Source organism: Cricetulus griseus, chromosome 8 (genome assembly GCF_003668045.3).
Source record: "Cricetulus griseus strain 17A/GY chromosome 8, alternate assembly CriGri-PICRH-1.0, whole genome shotgun sequence".
NCBI lineage: Eukaryota > Metazoa > Chordata > Mammalia > Rodentia > Cricetidae > Cricetulus > Cricetulus griseus.
Genome location: NC_048601.1, coordinates 92,539,383 through 92,553,413, shown reverse-complemented (window position 1 = coordinate 92,553,413; position 14,031 = coordinate 92,539,383). Strand labels below are relative to the sequence as shown.

The 14,031-nt window shown below is 37.2% G+C and overlaps 1 protein-coding gene across 5 annotated transcripts in view; it reads right to left on the bottom strand.

Annotated features, from left to right (window-relative positions):
- Positions 1 to 14,031, bottom strand: part of Fam126a (family with sequence similarity 126 member A) — a 79,239-nt gene that overhangs the window by 4,704 nt on the left and 60,504 nt on the right. For 4 of the 5 annotated variants that reach the window (XM_027429572.2, XM_027429571.2, XM_035448925.1 and 1 more), the window contains 2 exons: positions 13,154 to 13,241; positions 12,492 to 12,651 (listed from right to left, as the gene is read on the bottom strand). In XM_027429572.2, coding sequence (XP_027285373.1) covers positions 12,492 to 12,651; positions 13,154 to 13,241 — 248 coding nt within the window. Of the gene's footprint in view, positions 1 to 506; positions 802 to 12,491; positions 12,652 to 13,153; positions 13,242 to 14,031 lie in introns of all 5 variants that reach the window. The other variant, XM_027429573.2, reaches the window with a different exon arrangement.

The following is a 14,031-nucleotide window of genomic DNA, read 5'->3' as shown; positions in this document are numbered from 1 at the left end:
CTATTATGCATGCAAAGAGCAGAAGCAATTAGAAAAACTATCAGGTGTTATAAACTAGGGGTGACCTCTCTATCATAGCTCCTACCAAGGAACTTAAGTTAAAACAGGAGAACATTTAAAGAGGCTTCTTGTTGTTGTTGTTGTTTTTAAAGGAGGTTGTAGTCTCCATTACAAATACTCAAAGAATTAAAAAATATATACATACACTGTAAATATCACAAGTTCAAAACTTGTTAAAATTCTATACACATTACCTTTCATATAATAGATGGCAAAAAATCATTTTAGTTCCAAAACTTAAGCAGAAAATTACGTAAGAAGCAATTTTCTGCCTCAGTTTCTCTAAGAAATTCTCAAAGACCACATAGGGATGGTCATTGCAAACAGTATTAGAAGTCGCTGAGAAATTACAATGCATAATCCATGCACCTCATTAGATGGCATGCAGATCGTCTGTGGCTGTGCAACTGTTGCTTAGCATGCACAGTGCCCCTGCCTCAAGGTACCTTGGATGCAGCTATAAAGTGCTCTGCTAAAACTGCACTCTGCCAGCAGGGGCCAGTCCATCCTCCATCACCTTTCTCACAGATTTCTGCCTCCTGAGCTCGGGCAAGCCTTTGCTCTCACTTCTAGGGTCTGTGGCTGTCTCCTGCACGCCCTGCATATGCTGGGCACCAATGTCGCCCAGTGTTCTGCCTTTTTCCCCATTCCCGGCTCTCTCTCCGGACACATTTGTGACACTAATCTCAGGAATGACAAGGATGCCCACTTCAGTAGCATCATTATTGCTGTCAGGTTGCTCTAGAATTGAAGATGATAAGACAAAATGATGGCTGAAGACAACACAAAAGAAAATGCAAAACAAAACAAAACCCACAAAACTGGATGACTGGATGCTATGACTTAAGCCAAACACTGACACTGTGATCCCATGATTTACAATCCTGCGACAGCATAAGAGACAAGGGCTTCAGGCTCTTTAAAATAAACAAAAAAAGAACTCTTTAAAAAAAAAAAAAACATTGTGACCAACTGAACGTATGCAAACTTTAGGGAGATACTCCAAATTATACAGGCAAAAATTCTGGCTCTTGCCAACAATGGTAATCAAAGCACTTAGAAAGTCCCCTTCATGTCACCTCCTTTTTTTTATTAGATGACATAAGTCTGACTTAACCATGGTATTTAGGGAAATGTTTCTTCAGTCATGGTGTGGTGATTAGTAATCACACAGGTCTAGCTGTTCACTCACACATGCAGTATCTTACACATCAGTAAACATTAATGTACACAAGGGATTTCTGCAGGTTCATACTGAGCCCAAGCATTTTCATCAGCTTGTAACAGTACATTACTATAATGGAGAAAAATGAAAACAGACATGTAAAAATCAACTGATTCTTAGTGCTTTATTCTTAAAACAGCCCTTATAATTCAATGAAAACAGACATGTAAAAATCAACTGATTCTTAGTGCTTTACTCTTAAAACAGCCCTTATAATTCAAATAAATGAACAAAACTCATAGCTAATAAATATCTATAAAGATGACTTTATTTTGTGCCTTAAATCCAAAAGGTTTTAAAGCTCTCAGGTAAATATCTGTAATAAGTGCTAAAAATAATATAAACATGTAAAAAATTGGATCAGTGGTGAAATTTAAACTTCACAACCACATAAGACAACACAACCAAAACCCAAAACAAACAGTACATACTCTTAAAAAATGTAGCACACGAATCTGTATGAGAAAAATAACCGTTTTCAAAGATAGACTCATCAAACCCTTACTAATTGTAAAGTCTGAGACAGTGTATACAATAAAAGAAGAGAGAGCACTGCTGCATATACCTAAGGAGGCCCTAGCTTTGCAACATCAACGACACCTGGGCATCTCTGAGCATCTACGGTGCACTCCCACTTTCACCCCAAGCAAGCTGACTCGCAGGTAGGATGGGGTAGGGTGGGCATTACAAGTCTGGAGCTCCCAAGTGACTAATGTGCAGCTGAGTTTGGAAACCAATGCTCTGATTCCTTTATATTTTGAAAATGGAATTTCCACAGGTGCCTTGACTTCCACATCTAGCCACACACTGGGAACACTTCTTCCCACCTCCTCAAAGCTCCTTGTGTCTTGCAGCCATGATCCCGAGCCAACACGACTATTTCTCCTAAATTGGTGCTTCACACACCTGTGGCCACAGGTGCTCCATACCAAGTTTCTCACTCTCAGGTAGGCTGAAGGATATGAGGCTCTAGTGCCCTGCTGCTAGTGCCCAGATGTAAACGTGCCAACCAAGCCTATTCCCAGCTGCTAACAGCTGTAATCAAAAGTAAGGGCGAATCAATTCCTATTGAGGTACATGCCAGAGGTCATGGCAACACAGTGTAAAATCACCATGGCACTGATGGGTAGCAGCCAAGACTTGTTCATTTACATTGTAGAAGTCACTTCAAAAAGAAACATTACAGGGCCCTTCGGTCCAAAAGGCAAATCAAAAATGTTGGCAGTTACCCAGACATAAAAAGCTTAAGTAATATTTAAGTTTTATAAAAAAATGTAAAAGCTATACATATGCATTCTAATAGAATAAGGAACACTCAGTGGCACCATTTTTTTAGCACATTCTCAAATATTATTCTATTACATTCTCAAAACAATATGATAGTGAGACTCTGAAGTAGCCATTTAGTCCCCGTTTGCATAAGAGGAAACTGAAGTTCAGAAAGTATACAACTGTTTAAAGGGAGAGGCTAAGAAATGAGACTTCTGTTTTCAAACATTTATTTATTTATTTATTTATTTATTTATTTATTTATTGGTTTTTCGAGACAGGGTTTCTCTGTGTAGCTTTGGAGCCTATCCTGGCACTCTCTCTGTAGACCAGGCTGGCCTCGAACTCACAGAGATCTGCCTGCCTCTGCCTCCCAAGTGCTGGGATTAAAGGTGTGCTCAACCAACACCTGGCTGCAAACATTCTTTCACATATACAGTGAATTCTAACTCAGTTTGTTAGAATCAACTTGACTGAATGTTCTCTGCCATCTCCCAACAATGTTTAATTTACTTGTTTAGATTCTTGGTCATTTCAAAGAAGGCAAATAATTTACTTTAGCTGAACAAAGAGCCACAGCAAATACACTCTAGAAAAATACACAAGGAATTGATAAAACTCAAGGTCGTTCACTTTTGTTTTTAGTTGGTTTTATTTGTGAAAATATGCTGATGGAAGTTAATGGCTTAAAAGTGGCGATTTACCAGTGGAAAGCTGCAGGGAAACTGAGAAATGGCGAGAAGAGAATTCTCAAAGCAGCAGTGGCAACTGAACCATTTAGTCACCACCAGGACAGCAGTCAGGGGCTGAGCAGATGTCAAATCATGAGGAATTAAGTGGCATTGAAAAGGGGAGTGAGAACTTTCCTATAACAACAAACTCTGGTTAAATGATACATGTGGTTGCTCTAAAGGTAGCCGGGCTGTCTAAACTACTCATTAAATTCATAAAAAGAAAAGCAAGTATTTCTGGACAGAGCAAGAAAGGCAGGATTATTCTCCAGGAAATTAGATAGAAAAGAAAGATGATTATATAGGCCAAGCATTTATAACATGATCCTTTCCTTAACGTCTTTGGCATTTTCCACAGTAACTCTCGGGACTGAGCCCCTAGCTCCCCAGAACTGTGGGACTGGCCCTGGGTTTCCCAGACATCTTCCTTCTTCAAAGACTTTCCACTGCAGACTTCTGCATCACCACATCACAAGTCTCAACACCCCCTGTATCCACATTCTGTTTCTTTTAGAAAATTGATTTTAACAAGCTACAACTACCTTGTCTCCCCAGTTGTATATTTCACAGTGACACTGATTTTTGTCTGGCCACTGTTAAATACTTAACACTGGGAAAGTACCTTGTACATAGCGGACAATAAATCTTTTGGGTTATTTTTTCTTAAATTAAAAAAACTATTCTATATGTATTTTGTCCGCATGTATGTATGTACACTACTTTTTTGCCTGTTGCTGTGTGGCCAGAAGAGGGCTTCCAATCCCCTGGAACTGGAGCTAGGAATGGTTGTGAGCATCCTTGTGAGTGCTGAAAATTGAACCTGGGTCCTTTGGAAGAGCAGCCAGTGCTCCCAACCACTGATCCATCTCCCGAGCCCCCCAAATGTATTTTTTAATGAACTAAATGAATATCTATTACAAGATAAAATTATTACTTAAATAAATAAAGGTGAAAATGAAGAAGATATGAAAAAGGTAAGCTTGGGAAATGTTACTTTTTCCTTTCAGTCAAGTAATACACAGCTTAAGATAATTTTTTTGATAGCAAAAAAGAGTAAAAGTTCTTTGTTTGAGAAAAATGAAGTAGGAATTTCTAAATGTAGGTTTATTATGATGCTTAATAACACCAAAACTTTTATAAGCTAGTTCATTTTTATTGTTATCCAAAAAATGACATACGTAACTAAAGAGAGATAATTATTCCTTTCTGTAAGAAAATTATGTAGAAGATGTTTTAGCAGAATATGAATTATATAATGAAAGAGCTGCTTTTCCTTGGAACTTAAAAATGTATGCAAAAGGAATTATGATTAATTTATATCTAAGAAATGAATTATTTACATTGACTTTAAATAATTTTAAAAAATTGAAATAATCAAAAAGAAAATTCTGAGGCTATTTTATTTTATAACTTGTATGTACACAAGCACAGTTCACATTTGGAAATGAAGAGCGTTAAAGAGTAAAGGGTTACAAAATTCGGTGGGTACAGGCACTGGCCATGCAAGCCTGACAACCTGAGTTTGGGACCCAGAACCCACGTGAGGGTGGAAGGGAGAACTGACTCCACAAAGTTGTCCTCTGACCTCGACATGTGCACCATGGCATGCAGGTCTCCCTTCCCTCCACACACACACACACACACACGTATGTGTGCATGCAAACACTCACATGGATGCACACACACACACACACTTTATAAAAACTTTAAATTTAAGAATATCTACAATGCCCTTTGTTGGTATGTCTATTTGAACACAGACTCTTGCTCTATAGCCCAGGCTGGCCACAAACTTCTGATTCTCCCACCTCAGCCTTTTGAGAAGCTGGAGCAACAAGCCCATGCTTGGCCACAGGACACTGTTAATAGACAATTCCAATTTTGTTCTCAAAGACAACTCAAATAATTTCACCCTAAACATTTCCTCTGATTTTTGAGGGGGAAAAAAAAGGTAAAGTGAATCACAGACATTACTAAAACTGATTTCTCACAAACATAATTTCACAAATCCAAATATCTATTGCATCTGCACTTGTGAAATAATCTTAGGTTCTGTTCTTACTTTCCTTCTGGTTATTCTGTTTACTAACAGTGACAATTTTAAGAAAAACAATTTAACTGTTAATAGAATTTACACATCTTTGTACTCAACCACCTTATGAGCTAAAGTATGGTATGAGATGAGGCTCCAGAAACTTCTCTGTGAAATAGAACCTGCAGCGTAAAACAGCTGAAGACCTCATCACACAGCTTTGACGGTAACTGTAAAAAGTGCTCTAAATCCAGAGACAGGCATATACATCACCCGAAACTTACAATGGTGCAGACCTTTCTGCATACGTTTACAGAAATGGTAGAAGGTGCCTGAACAATTCTTATTCTTTTTTGTTGTTGTTGTTGTTTTGTTTTTTGTTTTTTTTGAGGCAGGGTTTCTCTGTGGCTTTGGAGACTGTCCTGGAACTAGGTCTTGTAGACCAGGCTGGTCTCGAACTCACAGAGATCTGCCTGCCTCTGCCTCCAAAGTGCTGGGATTAAAGGCGTGCACCACCAATGCCTGGCCTACAATTCTTATTCTTTAGTACTGTCTTTTAATGATTCTATTTTATTCCATCCAATGAAGAAACATTCTCTATGTATTTACTAGGTTGTACCTTAAAGTATTATTTATAACAGGAAAAGTGAGAAGCAAATTATTCAATATATGGGCACAGGTAAGTAAATGCAAGTTATCAACTCAATGTGGAATATATATTATGTAGCCATTAAAATAACTACAATGGAGTACCAGGAGAATTTGGAGAAACATTTGAAATGTTAATTAAACAAAACCAAAGCACCAAACATTTTAAATAAGGTCAATTATGAAAATTATATGTACATATGAAATAACAAAATGAAAACTCTAACAACTGTAATTGTAGATGAACAAACGACCCTACACATCAGCTTTTCTACATCAATAAAACAATTAGAAAAGAAAGGACAAATTGCTCACCCTAAAACTTTTCAAATCATCCACTCATTCACCCATGAATGTAACTACAATGTATTGAGCACCTATAATGCGTTTTAGACACTGAGAAGTCAATGGCAAACATAATAGATACCAGTCCTTCCTGCTAAGTAGGAAAGCAAATTTGGATAGCAGAAAAATGCAAATAAACGTAGTGGAGCAGGGTAAGAATAGGGGGAAGGCTACTTCAGATGGGCACTTTGGGAGGCTTCCTTGTGGAAGGGCTATTTGAGATCTGAATAATGAAAAGATGTTGGCTATAGAACAATCTGGAAGAAGGAAGGGTGCCTTCTTGCTATTCAAATTTCAGCCAAACATCCCAGAGAACTAGTCAAGGTCCTAAAGCAGAGATGACTGGACGCTGGAGGGTTGGAAAGGAAGAGTCTAGTGCTCTAAAGTGAGGTGTAGGCAGTAAGCGACTGCATTTCACACTGCAGAGGCAGCACCGACAGGCACATGGATCAACCACCTGCATACTTCATTATCGTTTTAATGAAATAGAAGTTACACTGCTTAACACAAAACACTAAACACAAAGTTATTACCTATGTTAGAAAGAGGAAGAACTGTGGCAAGGCTCAGTCTGGGCCACTAGTCTTCAGAAGAAATCAAAACTTTCCAGAAGAAGCAAACATGGACTGGGAATTAAAGGGCTGCTCCCTGAGCATGGAAAGATTGGAGATGGAACAAGAGCAGAAAGCTACACCGGCAAGTCAGGAGCAGACTGTGCAGGCCAGGGGGCTCCTGGGATTTACGCACAGGCCAGGCTGGCCCGGACCACCATGATACTCCATCTCAGCTCACAGTCCTTGGATTACAGCTGAAGCCACCAGCCTGGCTTAGAATTGTCATTTTCTAATTGGAGATGTAGAAGGGAGTCCCAAATAATAACCAATTCCCAAGTTTAAAATGATCACTATTTCTCAAAATTAAAAAAAAAACTCTTATGAACTTTCATTTCCCTCAGGTTATGCCCTTTCTCATTAAGTAATAAAATCATACTCACAAAATAAATATTCCACTTCAAGATTTATTAGTTTACCTTCTCCAGTATCTAGAGAGACAATCTTAAGTGGTTTGAGAAGCTTATAAACAATTATTTTAAAGTTATTTTCCTAGAAATAGACTGATGACTTTACATTTCTTCAATAGTTAGAAAGTACTCTCTTGCTTCATCAATGGTATACACAACAAAAACTTATTAACAACCTCTACAGGACTAGCCAGTTTAAAATAAATTATTTTATATACATATTGTATCTTTTGCATTTGTGTGTCTGTGTGTTCATGTGTATGCCAGAGTTCAGTCAATTGCTTCTTCACCTTGTTTTTTTAAGACAGGGTCTCGAGAAGAACCTGCAGCTCACTAACTCGGCTAGACAGGCTGACCAGTGAACACCAATGATCCTATTGTCTTCCACACCCAGCTCCCAGCGCTGGAGTCACAGACCTGCACCACCAAACCCAGCTCTTATATGCATGCTGGGATCTGAACTCAGGTCCTGATGCTTGCCTGACTATATCTACTACTACTACTATTACCTACTGAGCTATATCCCAGCCTCTGAATCTTATTTCTTTTTTATTCATCTAATAAGAACACTAAATTATTGAGCAAATTATGACACTGACTACTTTTTCTGGTATTTTTTATAACATAATTACGAATCTCTTTCAACTATGTTATCTCACTTAGATTTAAGTTCCATGGTATCCATTAAATAGAAATAATTTTATAAAACAAAATTGTAATCAAACTTCTTGATATAATAACTTTCAACTGCTTTTTCTTTGGGCTCAATATATCTAAAATTGTATTAATCTGATTCTTCAATATAGTAAAATATTCTAAAATTCAAGGTAATTGCTTTTGATCACCATGTTAGAAAACTTAAAAGCACATATCTCTTATTTATAATTATTTTTCACCACTTAGAAGTTTGTATTCCTGTAAATTCTAAGTCAAAATACTTAACAAGCAGCACTAATTAAAAATATCCACTAATTAAAAGGTACCCAAGGGCTACCCTGGGCTACATACAGAGATCTTACCTCAAAAACTCAAAAGCTTAGGGATATAGCACATGGGAGCTCTGTATTCAATCCCTACCACCACTAAAAAGAAAACCAAAAAAGGTTTTTAAATTAAGTATTTAGCATATGCTAGGGCCAAAAGTAGAGTGAAGTTCAAAGAATCTAGTTTAGAAATATTATTTGCATTATTCTTTATTATTGACACTTTCCTGTTGCAAACAGTTGTAACTGTATGTAACTGAGAAATCTAAGAGAGGTTTATTTCCTATTTTGACATGAACAAGATAAAGCAAGATGCAACTTTTTAAAAATACTGGCTCTAATAATGACATGTCAGGTACTTGAGGGCATTTCCACACTTTAGACACACTGTTGGCATTACATGCACACTTGTGCTGAACAGTACTCTCAAAATAAGCACATTCTTTTCAAGTTAAGAACATTCAGAAGTTAGTTTTAGGAGGGGATATCATTTGAACGGCAATTAGCTAGTATAAACTTATCAAGAACGCAATTATTGGATAGCTAACAAAGCAATTCTTAAGGAACTAGTCAGCCTTTGGCTGGTTAGCTTTTATGTGGCCCTTCAAAGTATACAAAATGCTTTGTTTGTACTTGCTGCTCCCACCACTGGACAAATATATAGAGGAAAGGATGCAGAGATGAAGACTTGGGAGTTCAGTGAATTATTAGATACTAGTTGGCAAAGTTGCCTGTGCTTGTTATTTGCAACCATATGCCAGTCCCCTAACTTAATTAGGGGACTTATATAAAATGGCAGTGTTATTTCAGTAATCATTTTGAGAAAAAGGAAAATAGCTTCTGATGTTCTCGTGTAGGTAATTTTTTTCAAAAGTGGAGGAAGAGTGAGTCATAATGGTGGTAGTTGTGGGAAACAAACAAAAAATAGCAGTTAAATTTGCTCTGGAAGAGAGGTGAGCAGGGGAAGTTTGGGATGCTCAAGCACAGACAGCGTGGTGGAACTTCGGTGCTGGGAACTCTGTGGGGACAGGGTCCCCAGCTGCAAAGGCAGCAGCAGCTCAGACTCTCAAGACCATAGAATAAAGCAAAAAGAAATGCTTTGCTTCCCTATTCTTCATATTTTTACTTTTAAAAGAAAATATTTAAGTAAAATTGCCTTTTTGGTTTTAAAAATGCTACTGATTTATCAAATTTTAGCTTATTTTTCTTACTGGAGTTTTAATTTTTTACTTTTTATCATCATAACCTATTTATCCTTAATTTAACTTTTTAAAGTATAATCATAGTTTTTCCTCTATTTGCCTTTTACTTTCTATATAGCCTCAACATACAAGTGACTTAAAAATCTATATTTGAGCTGGGCATTGGTGGCAAGTGCTTTTAATCCCTGCACTCTGGAGGCAGAGGCAGGAGGATCTCTGTGAATTCGAAGCCAGCCTGGTTTACAGAGCGAGTGCCAGGATAGGTTCCACAGAGAAACCCTGTCTTGAAAAACAAAAAACAAACAAACAAACAAAAAACTGTATTTGAAAAATATATCTTTGCCTTGAATTATTTGCCACCATGGAATAAAGGAAACACAACAGGATTGAAAATTAAATTATCACCTTATAAATAAGGATATTAATCATGAAATTATGAAAAGTCAAAGCAGTAACTATATATTATAACTTCCATTTCCAAACTTAAGCACAGACATAGACTGAATCACTAAGACCTTTTCAAAGACTTAAAAACAAGACCTGAAGAATTTGAAAGGCCCAACATTGAATGAAGCATTTCACTATAATATTAAAAGAATCAAGAGAAAAAATGTGGAGATCAGATCACCATGCACTTAATTGTCTAATAGATTTCTCTAAAGTAATACCTATCCATGGTAACTTCATGAACAGTGCTTCTCTATGAAGGTGTGGTTTCTATATGGTTTAGCGCTGGATGCCAGGCTCCTAGCGTGATAATGTGAGAGGCAGTGGAATTTTTCAGAAGAGGGGCCTAGTGGGAGGTGTTTAGAGTATTTTGTTATAGCAACAGAAACTCACTAAGAAGGAGAAGCAAGACTAACTACTCTTAAAAAGGATACTGCAGCTCACCTATAGACACAAATAAGACTAAACAAGTACATTTTATTACAGGCTAATCCACATCCTCTATCTGCTCATGACTGTGCCTTTTTTTCTTTCTAGAGATCATTCTCTTCTATTTTCTCACCTATGACATTTTTGCTATCATAAACAAGAGGTGCTTGAGTGATGTGAAGGCTAAATAAACAAGAAATAAAAAAGCTACTTAAATGATGTTGTAGCCTGAAACAGAATACAAACCTGCAAGTAGCAGTCAAAATGGAACAGAGACCCATAAAAACATAACAGATACAATGTATGCAAGTAGTCTTTTATTTTGTTTTGGTTACTTTTTCCTATATAATGTTTCTGAAAAATAACTTTCATCTTGTTGCAGAATATGTATTTCTTTGTCTTAAATGTATACCTGGCCGGGCAGTGGTGGCCAGCCTTTAATCCCAACACTCGGGAGGCAGAGGCAGGCAGATCTCTGTGAGTTCGAGACCAGCCTAGTCTACAAGAGCTAGTTCCAGGACAGCCTCCAAAGCTACAGAGAAACCAGGTCTCACCCCCGCCCCAAATGTATACGTGGGCACGTACACACACACACACACACACACACACACACACACACACACACACACACACACACACACACACACGAGCATCAAAATGTCTTTCACATTTGAACTGTATGACCCCCACCTTCCCAATATGTCCATCTAAACAGCAAGAAGGGAAAGCAGAAAAGAAATTAGAATTAATTCTTGCACTTTTCAGAAGCAGTAGTTTGAGAGTGATTATGTCCACATGTCCACAAAGGCCAGTACAATCTGGCTTGTTGTACCTCCACCTACTTCTCATACAATGAAGCCGAACAAAAACCACTGACCTTTAGCATACCACATATCCATTAGATTACTTTCTTTCTGTAATGTATTCCCATTTAACAGCACAACTTCACTGAAGAAAATGAAGTTTGTTTGGGGTTGGCAAGTTTAAGTGGATTTTGCAGGTATACTTGCCTAATAGCAAACATCACCACCTCTTTTATGTCTCCCTGTTGGACCTTCAGGGCTATGGTAACTTTAAAATGAGTAGGATCAAAAATAATCATTGGTTAAATTGTATAACTTCACTCTTGTTCTTCTTTTGGCGTATCTCTCTTAGCATGTATGAAGGGGAAATGGAAAGCCTTCTCAGTCAGGATCAGCTTTCTGCGTTATGATCTGTTATGATGCTTTCTTTTCCCATTTCTCCTCAAAGAACACTGATATGAGTTATAGTCTACCAAGCTGAGCTGCAACTTTCATTTCAGTAAACAGGAGGAAGAAGGCAGAGTAGGTTTTCTGCTTAACACACACTGCAGGCTCACTTGGGGCTAAGAAGTAGCTTTCTGCCTCCCATGCAAAGGTCCCATCTAAGGAGGGCGATATTAATCCTCTGGTTCTTGCTACTATAACTGCTAGGAAAGAAGTTGTAACAGGAAGGAAGAATTAAACAAGCAGTAGATTAAACAAGAAGAGAGAGGAATGGGATAGCATGGAGATAGCAGGACAAGTGAAATTAACTTCCAGCAACATTGTAATATAAAACGAAGCTGACAAGGAATCTTAAATAAGCAATCTTGAATGAAAAGGAATCTGTAAAGTAGAAATGCCTGGTGTTGTATCAACAGCATGGCATTCTTTGCCAGGGAGTCCAAACAGAACTTAAGTAAGATTACTGGTAGTTTTACTCCAATGTGAAAAAACTTGCACACTAAATTCCTGACTGAGGAGTAAGAACATTCAGTAAGGGCCGTTTTCAACTACTCAAGAATAGCAACTTAAAATACATGAGCAGTTAAAATGTATTTTTGTTACTCTCCTACTCTACTGCAAGAAGCGAGTAAAATTTTACACAATTCTTCATTCATATATGTAACGTAAGACCATCCCTTCCCCTCAGTGCCTATTGCCCCTGGATGAGAAGCCAGGAGTCAAAGTGCATGAGATAGCATTTTCTTTCCTATGCTACAATGGTGCTATTTCCTAAAGTTACAAGTTCTAGCACCACAATCGCAGAGTGACATGTGAAAGAGCTACCAATGCTCAAATCTGAAGAGTTCTTACCATGTCTTTTCCACCTGTGACCTCTTATTGACATGCTGGTAACTGCATTTCTTGATATTCTAGAGGAAGTTGGTGTGATTTCAACTTGAATACACCTTGTACCTTCCTTACTAGATTTCATGGCACCATGAGGCAATGAAGCCTTTATTGCATTAGCAACCTAAAAGGAAAAATAAATTTTAAGATCAATAAACATCTGTAGTATTTACTTTTTGATAAAATATAAAACTAAGTGACAATAAATTTATAAAAAGAATACTTTCCCCAAGGTATTTATATGATGATCCACATACCCACCAATAAGGAGTAAGAGGGTCAGACAAATGCTTATACTTTAAAACAGTATGAATGGGATGTGGTTTGTGATTGTTAGATATTAAGCTAGGTTTCTTTCTCAAAATTGAGTGCTAATTGACAAATGTATCTATATGTTGAAATTCTTATAAGCAAAAGAAAATACTATCAGTTAAACATCTTAAGTGAGTCTAATTAAATCTCCAAATTATATACAGGTGCTTTTAAATGTAATATTCCCCAGTACAACACAGCATGAAACACTGAGTAATAATGACATTTTAATATGCTATGAATTACTTCTCAATGCATAGCTCTAAACTGGAAAATTATAAGTTAAAATTTGCATACTTAATCAAGGAACCTACCAGCAGTGGCTCTGGATATAATTCTAGCTGGGCTCTGTATATAATATCATCCAATGCTTTCTGAGCTAGATCCCATTCTCCATTGTATCTACAAAATCATGGGAGTTAAACAGAGAAAGAATTTTTAATTTATCCTATAACAGAACAAAACATAATGAGGAACTATTTATCTCTACTAACGAAAGCAACAGACCACATCAGCACACCGCTTACCACCATATTCTCCTTAAGAATGCATTTTAAGTCATAGAGTTCCTATTATCTGAAAGCCTATTAATAGCAAAGAATATTTTATACATGTACATTTTTTCTCTAAGGAACATGACTATTTATAGAACAGAAATCAAATAGCTAAGGCAATTTCAAAGCACCTTACACTGTCAAAGTAATTCAGAAGAACATAATAAATTATATACTTTAGAATAATGTTTCAAACAATTTATGTTCAAATTACTCTGTAGTTTCCATGGTTTTAATGAGAACCCAGCCCTACCCACTTTCCTAAGTAGCTGCTCCTTTGCCTTAGGAAGGCTATTTAGAAGGGAACATAACACATGTTGTGAACATGAGAGAGAAGTAAAGAAAATCAGCATGCGTGTATTATATATGTATAACTTTCAACAATATAGCAAACCCTTCCTAAAAAACCAAATGAGTGATAAAAGTCAGCAGAGATATAATGGTTTGGTCATCTGTCAACAAAGTAAAGAAATGTGAATTACATCAAGAGTACAAGTGAGGCCTGATAGGGAAAGGCATTACTTCCAGCCTAAGGCCAAGATAAACTCAGGTTATCTCCAAAATCATGACTTCTAATGAATCCATCATAGAGCTGAGGGCACAGGGCAACCAAACAGTCTGGACCCAAAGGAGGGAGG